An 18,493-nucleotide genomic window follows, 5' to 3' on the forward strand; every position below is an offset into this window, starting at 1 on the left:
GGGGACCCAATATGGAAACTTGAGGAACTTCAGTTGGGGTATTAAGGAATGAGGAGGTTGCCTTTTTCCATTTTACTGCTTGATATCTGTTGGATAAGTAGCTAGAGAACCAGTTCAGAGAGGAAGGAGATAGGTTAAGCTTAGAGAGTTTAGATAGAAGAAGGTTGTGGGAGATAGTGTTGAAGGCCTTAGAGAAAAGGGAAGAAACAAAAGGACCTGAGTCTCAGGCTTTGTTTACAGTTTCCAGGAAGGAGAGGAGGGCTGTCATAGTACTGTGGCCTGGTCTGAAACCATGTTGTGTGGGAGTTAGTAGGTGGTTATCAATGAGATATGGTAGGAATTGTAATTGGATACACTTTTCAAGGAGTTTAGAGATGGGAGACAGGATAGCGATGGGCCGGAAATTAGTCACATTGTTATTGTTGCCTCCTTTATGCAGGGGTATGATAAAGGCCTTTTTCCAAATTAGGGGTACTATGCTTTCTTGGATGGAGCGGTTTATTAAAATACTAATGGGGTAGGCAATTGCTTCGGCAGCTATGCTCAGGAATTGTGGAGGAATATTATCAGGAGCATTTGAACCAGGCTTCAGTTTTAGAAGGAGTTTTTTTTTTATGGTAGATGTGGGTATGGGTTTTAAAGAGAAAGGTAGGGAGTATCTAGGGGTGGGGGTAATGAGGAGGGAGAGTGGAGTAAGAGGAGGAGGGTGTAGAGTTGGAGGATGGGGGAAGGGGTGCACTAGTGGTTGATGGTGGAGGGTAAGTAGACAAGGGTGGGGGTAAATGGGAAAGAGTAGTATTAGAGAAGGAAGAGGTTAATTTGGATATAGAGTCAATAAAAAAAACAGTTAAATTGAGTAGCCAAGTCTGTATCGGAAGCATTCGGATCTGGGGTGGGGGTGTCTGGTTTACTGGGATGTAGGAGAGTGGAGATGTCTTTCCAGAATTTCTGAGGGTTTGTTTTATTGTTGTTTTGGAGTGAGGAGAAATAGTTTTGTCAGTCAGTGACGATGAGCTTTTTTAACTTTATTTCGAAGTGTTTTATATTCATTATGGATGAGGGGGGCCCTATTTTGTTGGTATTGAGTCCAGGTTTGTCTCTGTGTCGCATTGTAGCAAGTGTATTTTTGGTAAGCCAAGGGGCAGTTTTGGTCTTTATTCTTTTTGTTCTTAGGGGAGCATGGTGGTCTAGGAGGTGTAAGAAGGTTCTGCTGAAATGGGCAACTGCATTATCTAGAGGAAGTGTTTTTAGGCTGTTCCAATTTATTGCTTTTAGAGAGTTAGAAAAAGCTGTTGGGTCAAAGTTTTTGTGGTTACGTGTAGTAATAAAGTTATGAGTACGATGGAGGGGTAAGGGTAGTCTGTGTATAAAGGTGGGTAAGTGGTTACTAAGAGGATCTGGGAGAGTACCGCTGTCAGAGTAATAATGAGGGTGAGAGACTAAGATCCAGTCTAGGGTAGTGCCACTGGAGAGGTTTTTGAGGGGCGGGTTACAGAGAGTTGATAAGCTGAGAGAAGTTGTAGAGGTTAATGTTAAGTGGGTTAGAGGGAGACTGAATGGAGGCCCAATTGATATTCATGTCTCCTAGGATTATTGTTTCATTACTGATGTTGGTGGAGAGCCAGGAGAGAATGTCTTCAAGTGTAGAAATATTGTCACCTGGGGGAATGTAGAGGAAGGCTATACATATATGCTTGTGTTTGTTGATTTGGTGCAATGTTAGTAGTAATTCAGCATTTTTAAAGTGGCGAGTGGGTTTATTATAGGGAATAACTGATAGTGAGGATGAATATAGGAGAGCTACACCACCCCCTTTTTATGAGATCTGTCTTTTCTAATGATATAATAGTTGGGTGGGATAATTTCAGAGTCTTTTATGTGAGGTTTTAACCATGTTTCAGAGATGGATAGGATGTCAGGTTTATTGTGTGTGAGCCAGGCATGCAGGTTTGGGATTTTGTTGACTATGCTTTGGGTATGGACTTGTTCAAAGTTGTTGAGGTGAGTGGACCTGGGTTAGGATGGATATCTCCAGATAATAGGGTGGTAATTAGATGTAGGATAGAGTTAGAGAGGTTATTGGAAAGTTTAGAGTATACACTGGGCTCCCTTATGATTGTGGAAGATGTGCTAGTTACTATGGGAGTATAATGTCTATGTGAGGTTAGAAGTTTGTATGGAAAAAGTAGATGTTTTTTTATGGGATATAGGTGTGGAGAAATTGGGGTGTATGAGTGATGGAGAGATGAGGTAATATGGTTAGTTATGTGGAAGGATTGTGAGTGGTAGATATTAGTGGGTTGGGTGAGGTAGAGAATACAGGAAAACTGTAGGAGTAGTAGTAGTAGAAGGGAGATGAGTAAAGGTTTAGAAAAATTATTTTCTGAAATCACTCCCCTTAAGCTGTTTAAACACTACATTCCATAGAGCCAGAACAAAAAGTGCTGCCCCCCATCCAATCAGTCTTGTGCTTTTAAAAATTAGCTGCTCTCTCCTTACACTGCTAAAGCTCGACTCACCCTCTAGATGTACCCTCTCTTATCTTCTTAACTGCTTGTTACACAACACAGTTATTCTTAGAATATTAGTCCATTTTTGTATCTTACTTTTAAAATCTGCAACATCTGGGTAACGACTACCAATCAGCATACAGCCTACATTTCACTTCTCAGTAATCATCTTAGGATTAGTGCTTCTGTTTTGATCCTAGTGACACAACAGGAAAAGAGGGACATTTCCTAGACTTCCTAATGACTTCTGATCACTGGGCAGCCTGATAACAGCTTTCCAGAGCCAGTCTGGGGTTAGTGCTATTAATTTTGCTCCCGAAGAGTTATGGAACACAAAATCATTGATTCTAGACTGTCATTGACTGGGCAGTGCAAGTGTGTGAGCCTTTCCTGACTGGTCTTGTTTCTGCCCTGGACCTCTACCAGGAGAAAACTACAACAAGCCTACGAACAGCTGCAACATCTAGAATGAGATTGCTGATTACCCAGGGCCTTTGGCCCATTTCTAATCTTGGGATTTGTACTACTGTTTTGCTTCTGGTGAAAGAAGAAAAGGGACATGGAATTCAAGCCAGGTGAAACTGTGGCAAGACCAACACTACCAGCAGCCAATAGGTGAACCACTATTCAATCCATCCATTCTTGACAAACTTAATTCTACCTTTGTAATACGTTCTGCTACATTGGCTACCATCTAGCTTAACTTCAGAGTATCTTCCCTAAATATTTCATTCATAAATCTTCCAGGTTTACTATCTTAGTTTTGCTCCAACTTTGAGTACTATACAAGCCCCAGTCCTCTACCCTCTGGCAAAATGGCCGTCTCCTGTCACCCCTATCTGGGAAGCATCATACCTCCACACCACCACACTACTAGACCTACAATATATGCAGAGTCCATAAAGAAAAAAAAACTGTCAAATCCTCCTAGAACGTACTGCAACACATCCCAGCCCCCAGCACACAAGACAACATCTACTTCGCCTCAGAGCTCACCCAAGAAACATCAGAAAGTCTGCCCTCACAAAGGTAAATGTTTTAGTTATAGGTGAATAGTTAAGACACAGACTACACACTCACCAAACTGGACAAGAAGAGAGTGTGACTGCAAGTTGCTTGCCCAGTGCCAGGATGTGGTACATCATGTTACAAGAGCCCTAAGATTGCTCATGACAGACAAACATTATTACAACCTTGGGTGGCACAAGTGGGAGTGAATAACCTGAGTCACTCAGCTCAGACATTGAATGAACAACAATTTTATTTAGAGCTGAGCAGCAGGCACTGTATAATTTACAAAGGAATGACACAAGTTGTTCGTCCCTCTGATAAGGGTGGACCAGTAATCGTTTTGGATTCTGAATACTATTATGAGGGGATACAACGGATGTTGTCTGACTCGGGATGTTTATAGAGTTGTTCAGTTAGATGTTGTAGGTATAATGAAGAAATGCAGTTACTAATCCTTATATGAAAATATGTGTATTGGGCCTGATTAATAAAGAACTGTGAGTTTTTCTTTGTAGATGAGCCACAAATACTGCAGTTGCATGGTCACCGTAAGATACATAAGAATCCTACTTGCCCCACTTTAGACTGATTGTGTCCGCTGCAGTATGGCTGACAAGAGCCCACTTCGATCTATTTAGATAGGCAACTCAGAGTGGCAATTAAATGATTATCCCACTGTCTTGAGGGACACAGAACACGTTATGTGTGACCTATATAATGCAACAGCGGGGCTGACAGGAGAAAAGATTGACATTTTAGTCACTTTGGATGTGGTGTCACTTTTTACATGTATCCCGAATCAGAATGGGATTAGCATGGTTAGGGCTAGTTTAACCAGGCATGGCAAGTTTAGGGCACAGCAGACATATTTTATCTGTATGTTGTTGGAGTTGGTTTTGGAACATAATTTTTTTTTTGTTTAAAGACATATGTTACTCGCAAGTAGCGGGAGTTAGTTGTTGTTGTGCCAACTCTTATGCAAACTTAGTAATGGTGGAATGGGAGTATCAACACATCCTTAGTACAGGTGACTCACATGTATGTTTCTATCGATGATCTTTTCATAGGTTGGAAAGGCAAAGAGAAGGATCTCTTGGAGTTCTTTCAGGACTTAAATAGTAATACTGCGTTCCTTCGGTTTACTATGAACAGATCTACTGAGAGTACTGATTTTCTTGGATGTGACTGTTCTAAGGAAGTGAGAGGGTTTATCCACCAAGTTGCACAGGAAAGATTGCTATCGTCCAGCATTTCTACACAGGGACAGTAAGCATCCCCAACATATCTTCACAAACATAGTGAAGGGACAAGTGATGAGGATATTATGCTGGTCTTGGGAGGAACCAGATTTTGTATGTGTGTTAGAATATTTAAGGAGTGAATTCACTGGAAGAGGTTACAGCCAGGAGGAAGTAAACCAGGCTTATTTGAAGGTAGCAAGTGGGAGAGGAGGAGGCCAGGCCTAACTTCTCTGATCAAGCCAGAGTAAGGATGGAGAGCAAGCGAGTGAACCAACAAATTCCTGTGGTTTTATCCTATACACAAGCTGTTAACAGGGTAAAGGATATAATCCGTAGTAACTGGCATATTCTTCTGGTGGATGAGAGGATCTCTGGATTTGTTGGTCCACAACTCAGGTTCATTCATAAGAATTAGAAGAGTTTGAAGCAGCATTTATGCTACCCTAGAATTCATTATTTATTAAATGGAGTGCTGGCAGGCACCCACAAATGTGCAGCCTGTGCATACTGTGAGTTTGTAGATGAATCGAGATTCTTTAAGCACCAAGATTCTGGTTATCTATGGCAATTAAGAGCCAGGGCTGATTGTAATACTAGGAATGTTATATACATATATATATATGAATGTTATATACATATATATATATATATGAATGTTATATACATATATATATATGAATGTTATATACATATATATATATATGAATGTTATATACATATATATATATATATGAATGTTATATACATATATATATGAATGTTATATACATATATATATATATGAATGTTATATACATATATATATATGAATGTTATATACATATATATATATATGAATGTTATATACATATATATAAATGTTATATACATATATATATATATGAATGTTATATACATATATATATATATGAATGTTATATACATATATATATATGAATGTTATATACATATATATATATATGAATGTTATATACATATATATATATATGAATGTTATATACATATATATATATGAATGTTATATACATATATATATATGAATGTTATATACATATATATATATGAATGTTATATACATATATATATATATGAATGTTATATACATATATATATATATATGAATGTTATATACATATATATATATATATATATATATATATATCTATATATATATATATATATATATATATATATATATATATATATATATATATATATACACATATATACACACACACATATATATATATATATATATATATATATATATATATATACACACACATACATACACTAGGAATGATATATATATGAATGATATATATATATATATACACATATATATACATATATATATATATATATATATATATACACACACACACACACTAGGAATGATATATATATATATATATATATATATATATATATATATATATATGTGGCAGATTGCATAACATGCTTTAAATCTGATGTTGGTAAGACCAACCACTGTCTCAGGGAATGGGTGAAGGACCATGTTTATTGTACATGGACAGGACTTGAGTATAGTGCTCTATCTAAACATACACTATCAGCAGGGGAGGAACATGCATTCCTTTTTCAAGTTCTGCATGCCTAGGCTGAGAATAGCAGGCTGGGGGATTTTGTTAATAGGACAGAAAGTGTGGAACTTCAATGGATCTTAAGGATAGGGGCACGTGGGGGGGGTCTGAACTGAATGACTCTGCCCCCCTTAAACCAGTACTGAAGTCAAGGAAAGTAAAAAGTATTTTTATATTTCATGCTTTTTATAATATTCCTCTTTAAGTTTTGGAATGGACTTGTTTTTAATTAATGGCTTAACTGATGTTTTTGGAGGGATTTTTGGAAATAGCGATTGGTTGGTTAGCTTTGCATTTTGTACATATACTGAGTTTTATTGCTTTGATTTTATGTCTGAAGACGTAACGTGGATCATTATGAAGGCACTTACATACAATACATTTTCTGACTCTCAGTGACATTTTTGCCTTCTCTTGCACTTGGCTTTGGTGGAAACTTGCATTTAAGAGAGGCAGAAAAGACACTGGTCAGGAGTAGAATCTTGCCTTCACCAAAAATGATGCCTACATACGAAGGCAAGATAATTGGTTTTAAGAGCTAGCTAAGCAGATGGTGTCATTTTAAGGGGATCCAGTATGCATCAGCCTAGGATGAAGTTACTAGGCTAATGGCCCTAGGGTCCTTATAAGCCCAGCCAAGTTCAACCCTTGTTCTCAAGGGTGTCAGCTTAAAGTATACACTAAAATCAGCACCTATAACCCCTGTCCAAGAGGGACAAAAGTGGAACCCCCAGGGCGAATTTCCAATTACCAATCCCATCATCCAAAGTACACTTAAATAAGGTTAACAAGGGGCTCTGTTTAACATGAATTGAAAGCCTGTTTCAAAGGTAAGGCAATCTCGGAGAGGAAAATCTATCCCTCCAGCAGGTTCTGTTGATGTCACATACCAGGTTAAGGTCCTTAGAGCAAGTGACCTGTGTGCCATTTGACTTGCAAATATGCATCAGTCCCATTAAAGCAGGGTCAGTCATTGCCTTGTATGGAAAGCACAGCTTGCCTCAGAGCAGTCTGTATGACAGAGTAAAGTGACACTGATTTCAGTCTGTCCATATATGACAGATCCTGGAGACCCTGAATTTTCTTTGTGGTTTCTCCAACTACTGCAGGTGTTTGGAAAGGTACATACCAAAGGAAGCGTTATACTCTGTTATTGGCCTGATGAGGGAAGAGTACAGAGGGCTTATAACCTCTATTTCTGGAGGCAATGCCCTTACTTATGACATGAGCAATGTAAAAATGTCCTTCTTACCACTGCAGAGACATGGTGATCAAAGGTAATGTCGCTGTCAACCTGCGTGCCCAGGTGTCTTACCAGTGAATGGGTGCTTAGGATATTGCTATTGATGGAGCAGTTTGCAGGAACATCATCCTTGCCGAAGGGGATGATAAACTAAATGCAAAAAAAAATGACTTTGCCACAAATCATTAGTCTGCATAAGTCCCTATTGTCAGCCGCAGAACTTTACTTTTTGCCTGAACTTTGGAGAAGTAGATTCCGAACAGTAGGGGTCCCAAACCCGATCCCTGTAGAACACCAATGGTTACGGGTCTCTTGGAGGAGGTGGATTCCCATATTTTGACTGTATGCGTTCTATCAGTGAGAGAGTTTGCAACCCATCTGACAATATATGGGTTAATACCCACCTGGGTGAGTTTATCAATGATGCCCGAGTGAGGGATTGTATCAAAGGCCTTGGCTAAGTCTAGGTAGGCTGTATGTACACATTTACCCTCGTCTAGGGCTTTGGTGACCGTCTTAAAGAAGTCCACCAAGTTTAAAAGGCATGATGTCCCCCTGACAAAGCCAAACTAGGTGGGCTCAAGTGTTTGGAGTTTTCTTATATCTTTGTTGATGAGGTCCACGATAATTCACTGTTGCCTTACAGATGAGGCTGGTCAAGCTATTGATCTACAGTTCCCAGGATTAGTGATGTGTCTCCTTTGTGGAAATGGATGACGGTAGCAGTTTTACATTTCCCTGGGACAAAGCCAATGCTTAGGCTGGGACTGAAAAAAAAAAAAAAAGGAGGAGTACCCAGTGGTGTTGCCATTTCCTGTTTCAACACATGTAGAACACAGCCTGGGATGTTATCTGATCCCATACAGGCTATGTTTTTGGCCTTGGAGAGGGCATTTAAGACCTGCTCCTTAGAGATACTAGGTGGTGGTAATGCTTTGGGGTATGTGTGGCGGGGACAAGGGGCTGAAGTTTTCACTGAACCTGTCAGCCAGCAGGTTTTGCTATTCCACAGGTTCTGTATATGTAGTTCCATTAACTACAAGTTCAGTGCAAACCTGGGACATACCTTTGAGGTTATGGATGTAACTAAAGAATGTCTTATGGTTGTCCTTAGTTGTGGAAACTAATCTGGATTCATAGTTAGCTTTGGAGGACTTCACAAGGAGTCCTATTTGCTTGTTTAAGTTGAGGATGGAGTGTTCCCAGTTTTAAGTCCATTCCTTCCTACAGCAATTTCTTTTTCTTATTGTATATCCCATTAATGGCAGATGCCCACCAGGCAGGATTTTTTCTTACTTGAAGATCTTACTTTGGTCTTATCATTTATGGCACAGTCAATACTATTGTACAGATGTTCGTACAAAACACTGGTGTATAACCCAACACAAATGTCTGTTCTATCTGTGGGGAGAGGGGCTGCAAAGCTACTTGCGCCATCTTGTAAGAAGTTTTAATTTGCATTGGAGTCGTTTTTTTACTCTAGTTGCTCCTAAGGGGGGGGGGGCTGATGTTACAGTCACTTCTAAAAGAGACTGATTTGTGGTCTGATCTCACCAGGAAGACAGTACACTGGGGGTGGTGCAACAGTTCCCCATGTTGGCAAGCACCAGATCAAGGGATATTTGAGCCCCTTGTGGGGGTATCAACCAGCTGATCCAGGGCACTGGAGTTAATGAAATATAGGAACCTTTGGGCAAGTGAGTTAGAACACACATAATTTACCCAGTCAATGGAAGGGTAATTAAAGTCACCCAAAACCAGGGTGTTAGACAGTATTTTCACTGACTCAAGTAGATCCAAGTAGGCTGAGTGGATGTCCTGTTTCATAGTGGGGGTCCTATTGCTGGCAATGACTTGAAGAGGCATCTTAAAACAGTCAACTGCATCTGAAGTAATTCCAGGGAATCATGCTGTGTAACCAATCTAGAGATGTATTTATCATTAATGAATAATGATCACCACCTCATTTAGTTCTTGTGCCTTCTATTTGTGGTCTGAACGTGTGGAAGGAAATGTAACCCGGTATGGCTGGGGTGCTCTCTGCAGCCTTAAACCAGACCTCTATGACTGCATAAATGTCAGAATCTTCCAAAGTAAGAACTGCTTCCAGTGAGTACAGTTTCAGTTTAGACTTTGAGCATTTAGCAGTATGACCCTGAAGTTGTTTTTAGAGGGTATTTTTACATCAGGAATTTTGTTCTTGTGACATTGGCTTAAAAAAGTACTACAGGGGTGGCAAGAGTCTTAGCCAGTAGCCAAAATCCAAGGGGTGACAGATGAAAAACATCTCTGGCAAAGCAGAGGTCTGTCAACCATATCAACCCAGGCTGACAGATACTGGATTCTCTTAGAATGACATCAGGAACTTAGCCAATTGTTGAAGTCTATCATTTTTGTTTGTACTGCGGCATCATCCCAGACAAAGGTAAAATGCTGGTCAAGGCTAGTTGCCAGAGACACAAATCAGACAGCTCCATTATGTCTCTCTTCATATAGTCCAGTGAGGTGCATCTCAAGTCGTTCACACCAACATGGACTATGACTAAGTGTTGTTGAGAGACCTGAGTGCATGTCTGATGTGGCAGATCCTGGCACGTGAGACAGCGGACTATGACCTTTTCCTTACCCAACCTGGTGAGAGGGGCATCTGTATGTCTCACAATGGCATTGCCACGTCCAAGATGTTTGGCTTTGTGTTATGCCTTTGGGACTTGTCTGAGGAGACAAAGATCTTATACATGTACTATGTTCTGCAGGGGATATATTATGGGAAGCTTGCCTGTATTTGGGAGGTCTCTGGTGTCAAGGTAAGCTTCTGGTTAAGGACCTCCGCATATTTAGGCTTGTGTGTTGTTTGTCTGGTTTATGCAGGGGGTGAGGTGTTCATGCTGCCAACCTGTTTAGTGTCACATACTGACTGGTGATAGAGAGAGCCTGGATTCTAGGTTCTTAATACAGATGCATCTCTCACATACTGAATTTGTGTGAACTAGAAGTGGGTTGTCAGTGTACATGAGGCAGTTCCTATATTGCCTCTGGATACCCATGTCGACCAGGCTGGCTGGAGAAACTGTGGGAAAGTGTCCATCCATAATGCTAGGTAAGTTAATGTGGTAAGAATCAGGGAGACAACACGAAGGACCAGGTAAAGTGGAGGACAGGAGAAATGGTCAAAAAATATGAAGGGCTAGTGGGCAAGATCTGTGTTGATACCTCCGGAGCTTTGCTGAATGTATTACCTGTCAGTGAGGCACAATCACAAGAACTCACTGATTGAGCACCAGTACAGTACTAAAGGAAAATTTTCAGGCAGAAATGTTTGCGTCTATAACCACCAACAGTAACCACAATTGCACTATGGTGCACAATGTACAACCGCAGGGTTTTTGTAGCAGACAAGAGAAAGCTTTTGTAACAGAAATAAAAATAACCAATCCCAATGCTCAAAGCTGAGCCCTGTTCCAGTTGTAATCACATTACTCCATACATTCCTGCCATGATGGTACAGGGAGGCCCTCCCTGATGAAGATTTTCCAACAGATTAGACTTCCTGTTTCACTATACATGACTTACACTTGTCACACTTAGACTTTCACATTCCAAATATCCTTGCTGCCTCCAAAAGATAACAGAACTTGAGGTCCTACTGCAACTCTAACAAATTCATATTTGTGTAGTTACGGAGACATGGTTTCAATGCAGTTACAGCAATCCCTCAACACCAAGGTTTAGTACCCAATCATTCCTTCAGACCCTTGGGTAACTGCAGGGGGAACTATATTTGTTAGAAACACCTTTACTTCACATCAAATTTCCCACACTCCAACGTGGAGCTTCTGAAAAATGCTAATCACTCATAACAAATCTAATTATTACTTAACTGCTACCTACAGATCCCCATCAATGCTGCCCAAAGACCACATAAATTACCTCAACACCACTAAGGCATTAAATATCAAACAAATACTTACTTACTAGGGGACATCAATTACCCAAGCACTGACTGGCACACTTACACCTTTTAGTCATGTTCAGCTTTTCCTACCTTTCATTAATATCAACACAATGGAAAACTATGCACTAGAAGCTCTACTGTCCCGGACCAGATCTTTACCAACTTAGTCCTTGCCTACACCCCATCCTGCATCTCCTTATCCCTAATTAAATCTGACCACAAATCAGTCATCTCAGTCAGATTTATTGGTACCACCTCGCCACCCCCCAGCCCCACACCAAAGAAGACTGTCTAAGGGACCTGTCAAAGGCAAACCTATGCAAAAATCCCAACAATCCCTTCAAAACTGACCCAACTTAGAGGGATGCCACATTTATCTCCGACTTGTACCAACACCTGAACAGTTGCAGAGAAAAGTCAGTACCCACCCAGACTAAATATAATGGCAAATTCAATAATGAACCTCTCTAGCACAACTCCCATATTAATAAAGCTGTGCAACAAAGGAATAAAAATTATGAAGAGTGACAATAAATCCCGGTCTCTCATTCAAGACTACACTGAAACATGCCAGCAAGAAACTTTAACATTACTAAAACATGTAAAGCAGAGTAGGAACTTACAGATTCCAAAAGAAGCTACAAATCTTTATTCACTTATGGTCAGAAAATTAAGGAATAATGCCCAATAATGCACCAAGTTCATCCATAAGAATATCACCCATTCTAAACCCACGGATATAGCACTCCTGTAATCTGTGTCAAAACGTGGCCAGTGGAGATAATGATCTCAAATTAAAAACTGGCTACATGCGTCATGCAGCTGATGGGAGACAATAATGCCTTAGCAGAAACTAACAGATACATTACATACAGATCTTAATAAAGACTCAGCGAGTAAATATCTCTTCTACAAATGAAGAAAGAGGGATAAGGTCATCTTCAAAAATAAAACAGCAATTCAATTTACAATACACTTATTCAGCACCATGACAATCTGGAGAACCATTCCCATAGCTACAACCTGACAGCATCTTCGTCATAGTAGGAAATGGCATTAAAATCGTTCTAGCTGACTAGCTCTCCTAGCATTTCCAGATTTCTGGATGGACATCTCCAACTCTGGAAATAGCCCATACAGCCAAGCTCCCTAAACCTGCTTCTTTAAGGGTCTGCCTTAAGGTGATCATTTGTAAATTGTTGCACTACAAATATATGCAAACCATTTTACAGGCAGCATAGTTCATGATGCACTTCCACAAGCAATGCTTTAATGTCACAAATGACAAAGTCTTTTCACTGGCACTACTGAAAAGAGGAAAACCAAGCCACCACTGATGTAACTATTGCAGCAGAAAAGAAATAATTATCTGCTTTACCCTGAAAGACTTCAAATCATGATGAATGGAAGGGCACGACAGTTTGTAAGATACGAAGAGGCCATCTCTATTCTGCAAAAGTTTGAAAAACTCTGATCATGGACAACAGGAATTTGAATAAAACACAAAGATAAGGCAAAGATAAAGGTGGCTCTCCTGCCACCAAGATGTATTGGTTTCTATGCACAAAAGCTAAATCATGTCTTGGTTGACTGTGGAAGGTGGCTTAATGATTTTCTAGGTACCCGCAAACTTGCGTTTCATATTGGTTAAGTACTGTCTACTACTTGCTTGTGTGATAAACATTTAAAGTGTGTGTATGCGGACATTTTGAGTGCCTGGTTCATTTCTATGAATGGTTTCTCACAAATAATGTGGGAAAAACATGTAGGGGAGAAAGATTTTCATATCAAACAGAAGACTATATGCACTTTTCATTCAGCTACAGCATTGTCTGACCTACCCAAAGGTAAGCTATGAAATGCTTCTCTGAACCATGGTCATTTTTTAGCATCAGTGTCACCCTTCCTTATTTATTCTGGAAAAAATTAGGGATGCTTAATGAATTTGAAAAAGCCTAATTTCTCTATTGTACCAGTCAGTGCACCAAATCCCCATCCACAGAAAAGCAAATGCAGGCCAAAGGACTCCACAAAGAAGCGGTGATAAATCCACTTTATTTATACTCTAAGGTGTAACTCACACATTCTTTTGAATAGTTCTAAAGTGGGGTGTATGGGGGGAGTATATGTGCTTGAATCTCTAAAGGGTTCACACACAAGTTGTTCCTAAATAACAATTTAAAATTAAATTTTCGAATAAATAGTTTCAGGTCAATTAATTAGTGACTGCACCAGATTCATTTTTTTTTTGTTAGGAATAAAAGTGAGTCCCTTTGCAAACAAGTCACAAACTGTAACATCAAAAACCAAGTTAGTAAAGTTATACAAGTTAGTCATTAGTTCGGTTTGTAATGATTTTTAACAGAGGTAGATGAAGTGTTGTTGGGGAGTAAAAGTATAAGGTGTTAAACTGTTTAATGTCTCCCCCTCCAGGCATCCCTGTTCGGCTGGAACCTCTCTCTCTGTTGGCACTTGTCCTGCCATTGTTGACCCCCAGGGTTGTATTTTGTTTGTTGCTTCATTAACCGTTCCGAGCGTTTCAACACTTGGGGTTGTTCTTAGTCTAAAAAAGTTTTGTGTTCTGTATTGTAAGTAAATATTTTATAAGTATTTTACAAGTATTTTGCACTAGGGTTTTAACAGAAAAAAAACATGCTTTTTTACTTATGTCTATTAGATATGCATTTTAACAGTGTTTATTTAGTATTTATATTTGTTTACAATTTTAAAATGTTTGATAGGTTATCTTATACATTACATTTTATACTCAAGTCATTCATTCAGGTATTTTCTCTTAAGCAAGGCTGTATATAGGTCATGAACCAGGGGTGTGGTTTAGTTGAGTTTAGAGGTGTGGTTTGTGATGTCACTACACATGCATTTTAGGTTACAAAATTTAAAAAGCTGTTGGAACATTTTTTATTTGTCTGATGAAATTCCTAGTTTGTTTCAGGGACGAAAGTGCTAACCTTTTACTGCTGTACAAATAAAGTGGATTTATCGCTTCTTCTTTGTGGAGTCCTTTGGCCTGCATTTGCTTTTCTGTAGATTATTGGTTTGCTGCTGCTTTTTTGGTTTTGTTTACATAAAACATATCCAGATTAGCCACAAAGGCACTTAAGCTGCAACAAAGACTCACTTGAAAATTGTAGACATACATTTTCAAAATATATTAAGTTTAGTAATCATTGGGACAAAGCAGGAAAAAGTAGAGCAATTATCAGGTGCAGTGATGTGTGTTTGAGCACTACTCAAGCTGGTTGGGACTACTACTCTATACAATACATTTATCTCAAGCCCCTTCACTTGTGCAGCAAGTACTACCCAAGCATGCATCAACAAATGTTACAAACAGATCAATGCTCCAGACATGAATTCACAGTGGCAATACCTTGAGTTTTACCTAAAGGATATAGGTGTACTCTTGGATGAAAAGTGTGGGACGAAGTTCAGATCTCAGTATACAAGACTGGGCTCTATGCAAGTGCCACTGGAATCCACTTACTAAAGATCCCTTTCCTTAGTGGTCTGTGCTATGAAAGTGACAAGTGTAAATGGCTGATGTTACAGTTTGCAGATGAAATTTGATCCAGTCTGCTGCAGTCACTGCAAGTTCAATAATGGGTTATATAAAACTTAAAATAAATGTACTACGTACTTTTACTTTTCTGCAATGTCTTAAGTCTGATAATGTTTTTATTACGTTATACCTTACTGACCCCCTTCTTCCAGTATTACTCCACTGCTGTTCCTTCCTTGCTATGTTTAGTTTCCTGGTTCTCATTAAAAAAAAAAAATTTCAATAAATACTGTCAATATTTTTTACTTCAGTAAAAAAATCATTATCCACCTTTGATGGAACATATACTTCCCATCCCCAACGTAAGTATTCTGAAACTTTTGTCTGAAATTATTCTGCCAACAAGCCTTCTAAAAGTAAACAGTTCCTTGTAACTCTACTAACTTTCAAGAGTCTGGGTCTAGACTTTCAATATGTCGCACATGGGATGCCACTTCAAGAAATGTGCAAGATATTACAAAATTTCTACGTTAAAGCATTTTTAATCTACAGAACTGCCACCTGAAAATGGAATATTAAAACAGAAGTGCTGAAAATTCATCAAATGGCACCCAAGAGGATTATGTAAATGTGTTTTGGAAAATATTTACACATAGAAAAATATATTTAATTGCACAGTCTAGCTTTTGTTTGTGATTTCTGGTAGTCCAACATAAATGTTCAAAAGTCCCCATTTATTTTCAAGAACATGTGTAGACTTTGGCAGAAGAACTACATTACATCAAAATACAATACAAGATACATGAACCTCTCTTACAAAACACTTAATTTAAACTTTAAATGTAGGTGAATACCCAGATGCTCATTTTATTAGTACAACAGAACACCCAAGGATGACTGCATGGCACAGATATATTAGTAAACATCAAAGGGCTACAAGGCACTGTTTAGACGGTTTATCCTGTGCCTTTTTTTTTCTACTGGTATATACATGCCACATACACCCATTTCTATCATACATATATGTACATACACATATAATGTAACTTTTTTAATATTAACTATTTAGAAATGAAAATGTTTCAAGATAAAATTGTAAACATGTCGTTACTGAAAAAAAATGAAGACATTGACTTTTTTTTTATATTTGTTAGCCAGGGAAGAACACAGACCAAACACAGATTAAAAGTGTAAGCAAGCATGAACACAAACACATAGGATCAAGGCAGTGTAGCTCACCCAAGTAAAAGCTCAGCTTGTGCTCATGATCCAGCAAAGCCACTTTTTTTGTCAAATACATCATACAGCAGTCAGTCTGTTCAACACTGCAGCAATATTTCCCTTCAACTACACTCAAGTTTTTTTTTTTTTTTTTTTTTTTTTTAAATTCTTAATGTGTACAAGGCCCTTTTTCTTGGGCCTTTTCTCCCTGCTTCTGCATAATTAGCCCTTCCAGGGCTGTCATACAATCCGCAATCAAAAGGTTGTCAGAATTTTAATCCCGACACCTTCACAATGGAAGCCTAGTACACATGCTGCTTAAGGGAAGACTGCAATGAAGGGCCTTTGATGTGTGCATCCTTCACCTGTTCTGTGCTTCTCCCTGCACTTACAAAGTAAACTTGGATTTACACAGGATATGGCTTAAACATGTGCTACAATCCTGCTCTACATAGCCTCAATCAGGACAGCTGCTCACTCCAACACTTCCTGACTGGGTCATCTAGCAATCAAACAAAATAATATCCCTGTGGTGAACTGTGTCCAATAAAAGTCCAACAAGCCACAACCAAAAATGAACATTCTCCACTTTATTAAAACGACCATCCACTTTGAAAAACAAGCAAAGCTTTCAGGTTACCCCTTCTTCAGTGCTTCTGTTGGTTTGTTTTTGCTTGTAGGTCCCTCCAGCACTCCGATGAATAATCCTAGGTCACTAGATCACAGTCAAGTCCGTAGCACTCTAAAACATGGAGCTCTCAAGTTCATGTTTTTTGGGTCACATATCATTTTACAGCTGTAAATTTCTTGAAGTTTTCAGAATTATCTTAATTAATTACTGTCTATAATAACATCATGTAGCTTATATACTAGCACTTAAAGCTGGGTCTACTTCTCTGCATGATTTGCAGAAACCTTCTAAACATTTTCTGTAAATCTTACTTCCTAATATCATCTATTGTTCCTCACATTTAACTGTAAGCAGGTCTTGTTCTGCGCAGTTTGGTGGAGTGGGAATGTTTTCCACTTTCCACTTTATTAGTATAAGCTATTCTACGATACACTACATAAGCGTGTGACTTCCAACTTAGAAGTTGTACCTCACAGGACTAAGACTTTTCTTCAGATAATTCACACGTGTTAATGCCAGATTTAAAGTGTGCAAAAAACAAGGATTTTATTGAAAACATCAAAGCTAAGTTGCAATTTCAAATACTTAAACATTATAATAAATCAACAACGTACTATCGGTATACTATACAAAGTTTCCAAAAGTGAAAGCAGGGCACGGTACTGGCACTACTCAGAGTAAGGACTCACCCTAATGCCCTTCACCACTGTGATGTTATCATTTTCATCAGCTTCAAAAGTGACACGACGAGTACTGGCGCTGCCACCCATCAGGACCACCAAAATGTACGATTTAAACCTTTCTTAATGTTTAAAAAACATAAGCAATCCACTTTTTACTCTTTCCACTTGCCAGGACCTATACAGGACAAGCAGCAAGGAGAAACCACTTGGAGCCGGACAAGCGTACAGTAACACACGCGCACCTATTCCCCGCCTCACACTGTACAGCTAAGAATTCCATAGGTTCGAGCTATTATTTGACCCTTCACCTTTAAGGAAATACCGCATGCTATTGGTCTTTTTATTAACATGTGCGTTCCGGAGTATTTGATTTTTGTCGCCGGGTATGTTTAGGAATTATTTTGACAATGCACGTTGGATGCGTCTGTAAAATTTTGTGTTGGTTATGTTGTGCAATTCGTTTTACAGAATGTTTGAAAAAAGAATGCTACGTTTTTCATTTGAAACGTGCAGCAAGTATGATACATGCAGAATCTGAAACAGTGTGCAGTAAACTTTACATTATTTCTGTGGGTTAGAACTTAGGCGGGCAGTTGGAGTATTTTGAGTTGGTGATGTACACAGACTGTCCGCATATTCAGTTGTTATCAAGTGATATCATAGGTTCATACTAGGCTATCTGCCCTAGGGCATTTATAAGCCTAGCCAGAGTGTGTTTGGCTTTCGCCACCCATTTTAAATTAATTTTGCTATGCCTTTTTTTGAGGTTGGTATACTGTGCCTCTGTCTAACAGTGACACAGAAGTGATGGACGGGGTAAACCTACGATCTCCCATCCACTCATCAAGATTCCTCTTGAAGAGAGTCAATGTGG

The 18,493-nt window shown here is 38.9% G+C and overlaps 1 protein-coding gene across 1 annotated transcript in view; it reads right to left on the reverse strand.

Moving 5' to 3' along the window:
- Positions 1-17,850, reverse strand: part of CHCHD3 (coiled-coil-helix-coiled-coil-helix domain containing 3) — a 1,651,044-nt gene extending 1,633,194 nt beyond the window's left edge. The window contains exon 1 of the mRNA XM_044088662.1: positions 17,626-17,850. Coding sequence (XP_043944597.1) covers positions 17,626-17,706 — 81 coding nt within the window. The 5' untranslated portion in view covers positions 17,707-17,850. The remainder of the gene's footprint in view (positions 1-17,625) is intronic.
- Positions 17,851-18,493: the final 643 nt, after the last annotated feature.

This window comes from Protopterus annectens, chromosome 11.part0, assembly GCF_019279795.1.
Source record: "Protopterus annectens isolate FY-2018-M chromosome 11.part0, PAN1.0, whole genome shotgun sequence".
NCBI lineage: Eukaryota > Metazoa > Chordata > Ceratodontiformes > Protopteridae > Protopterus > Protopterus annectens.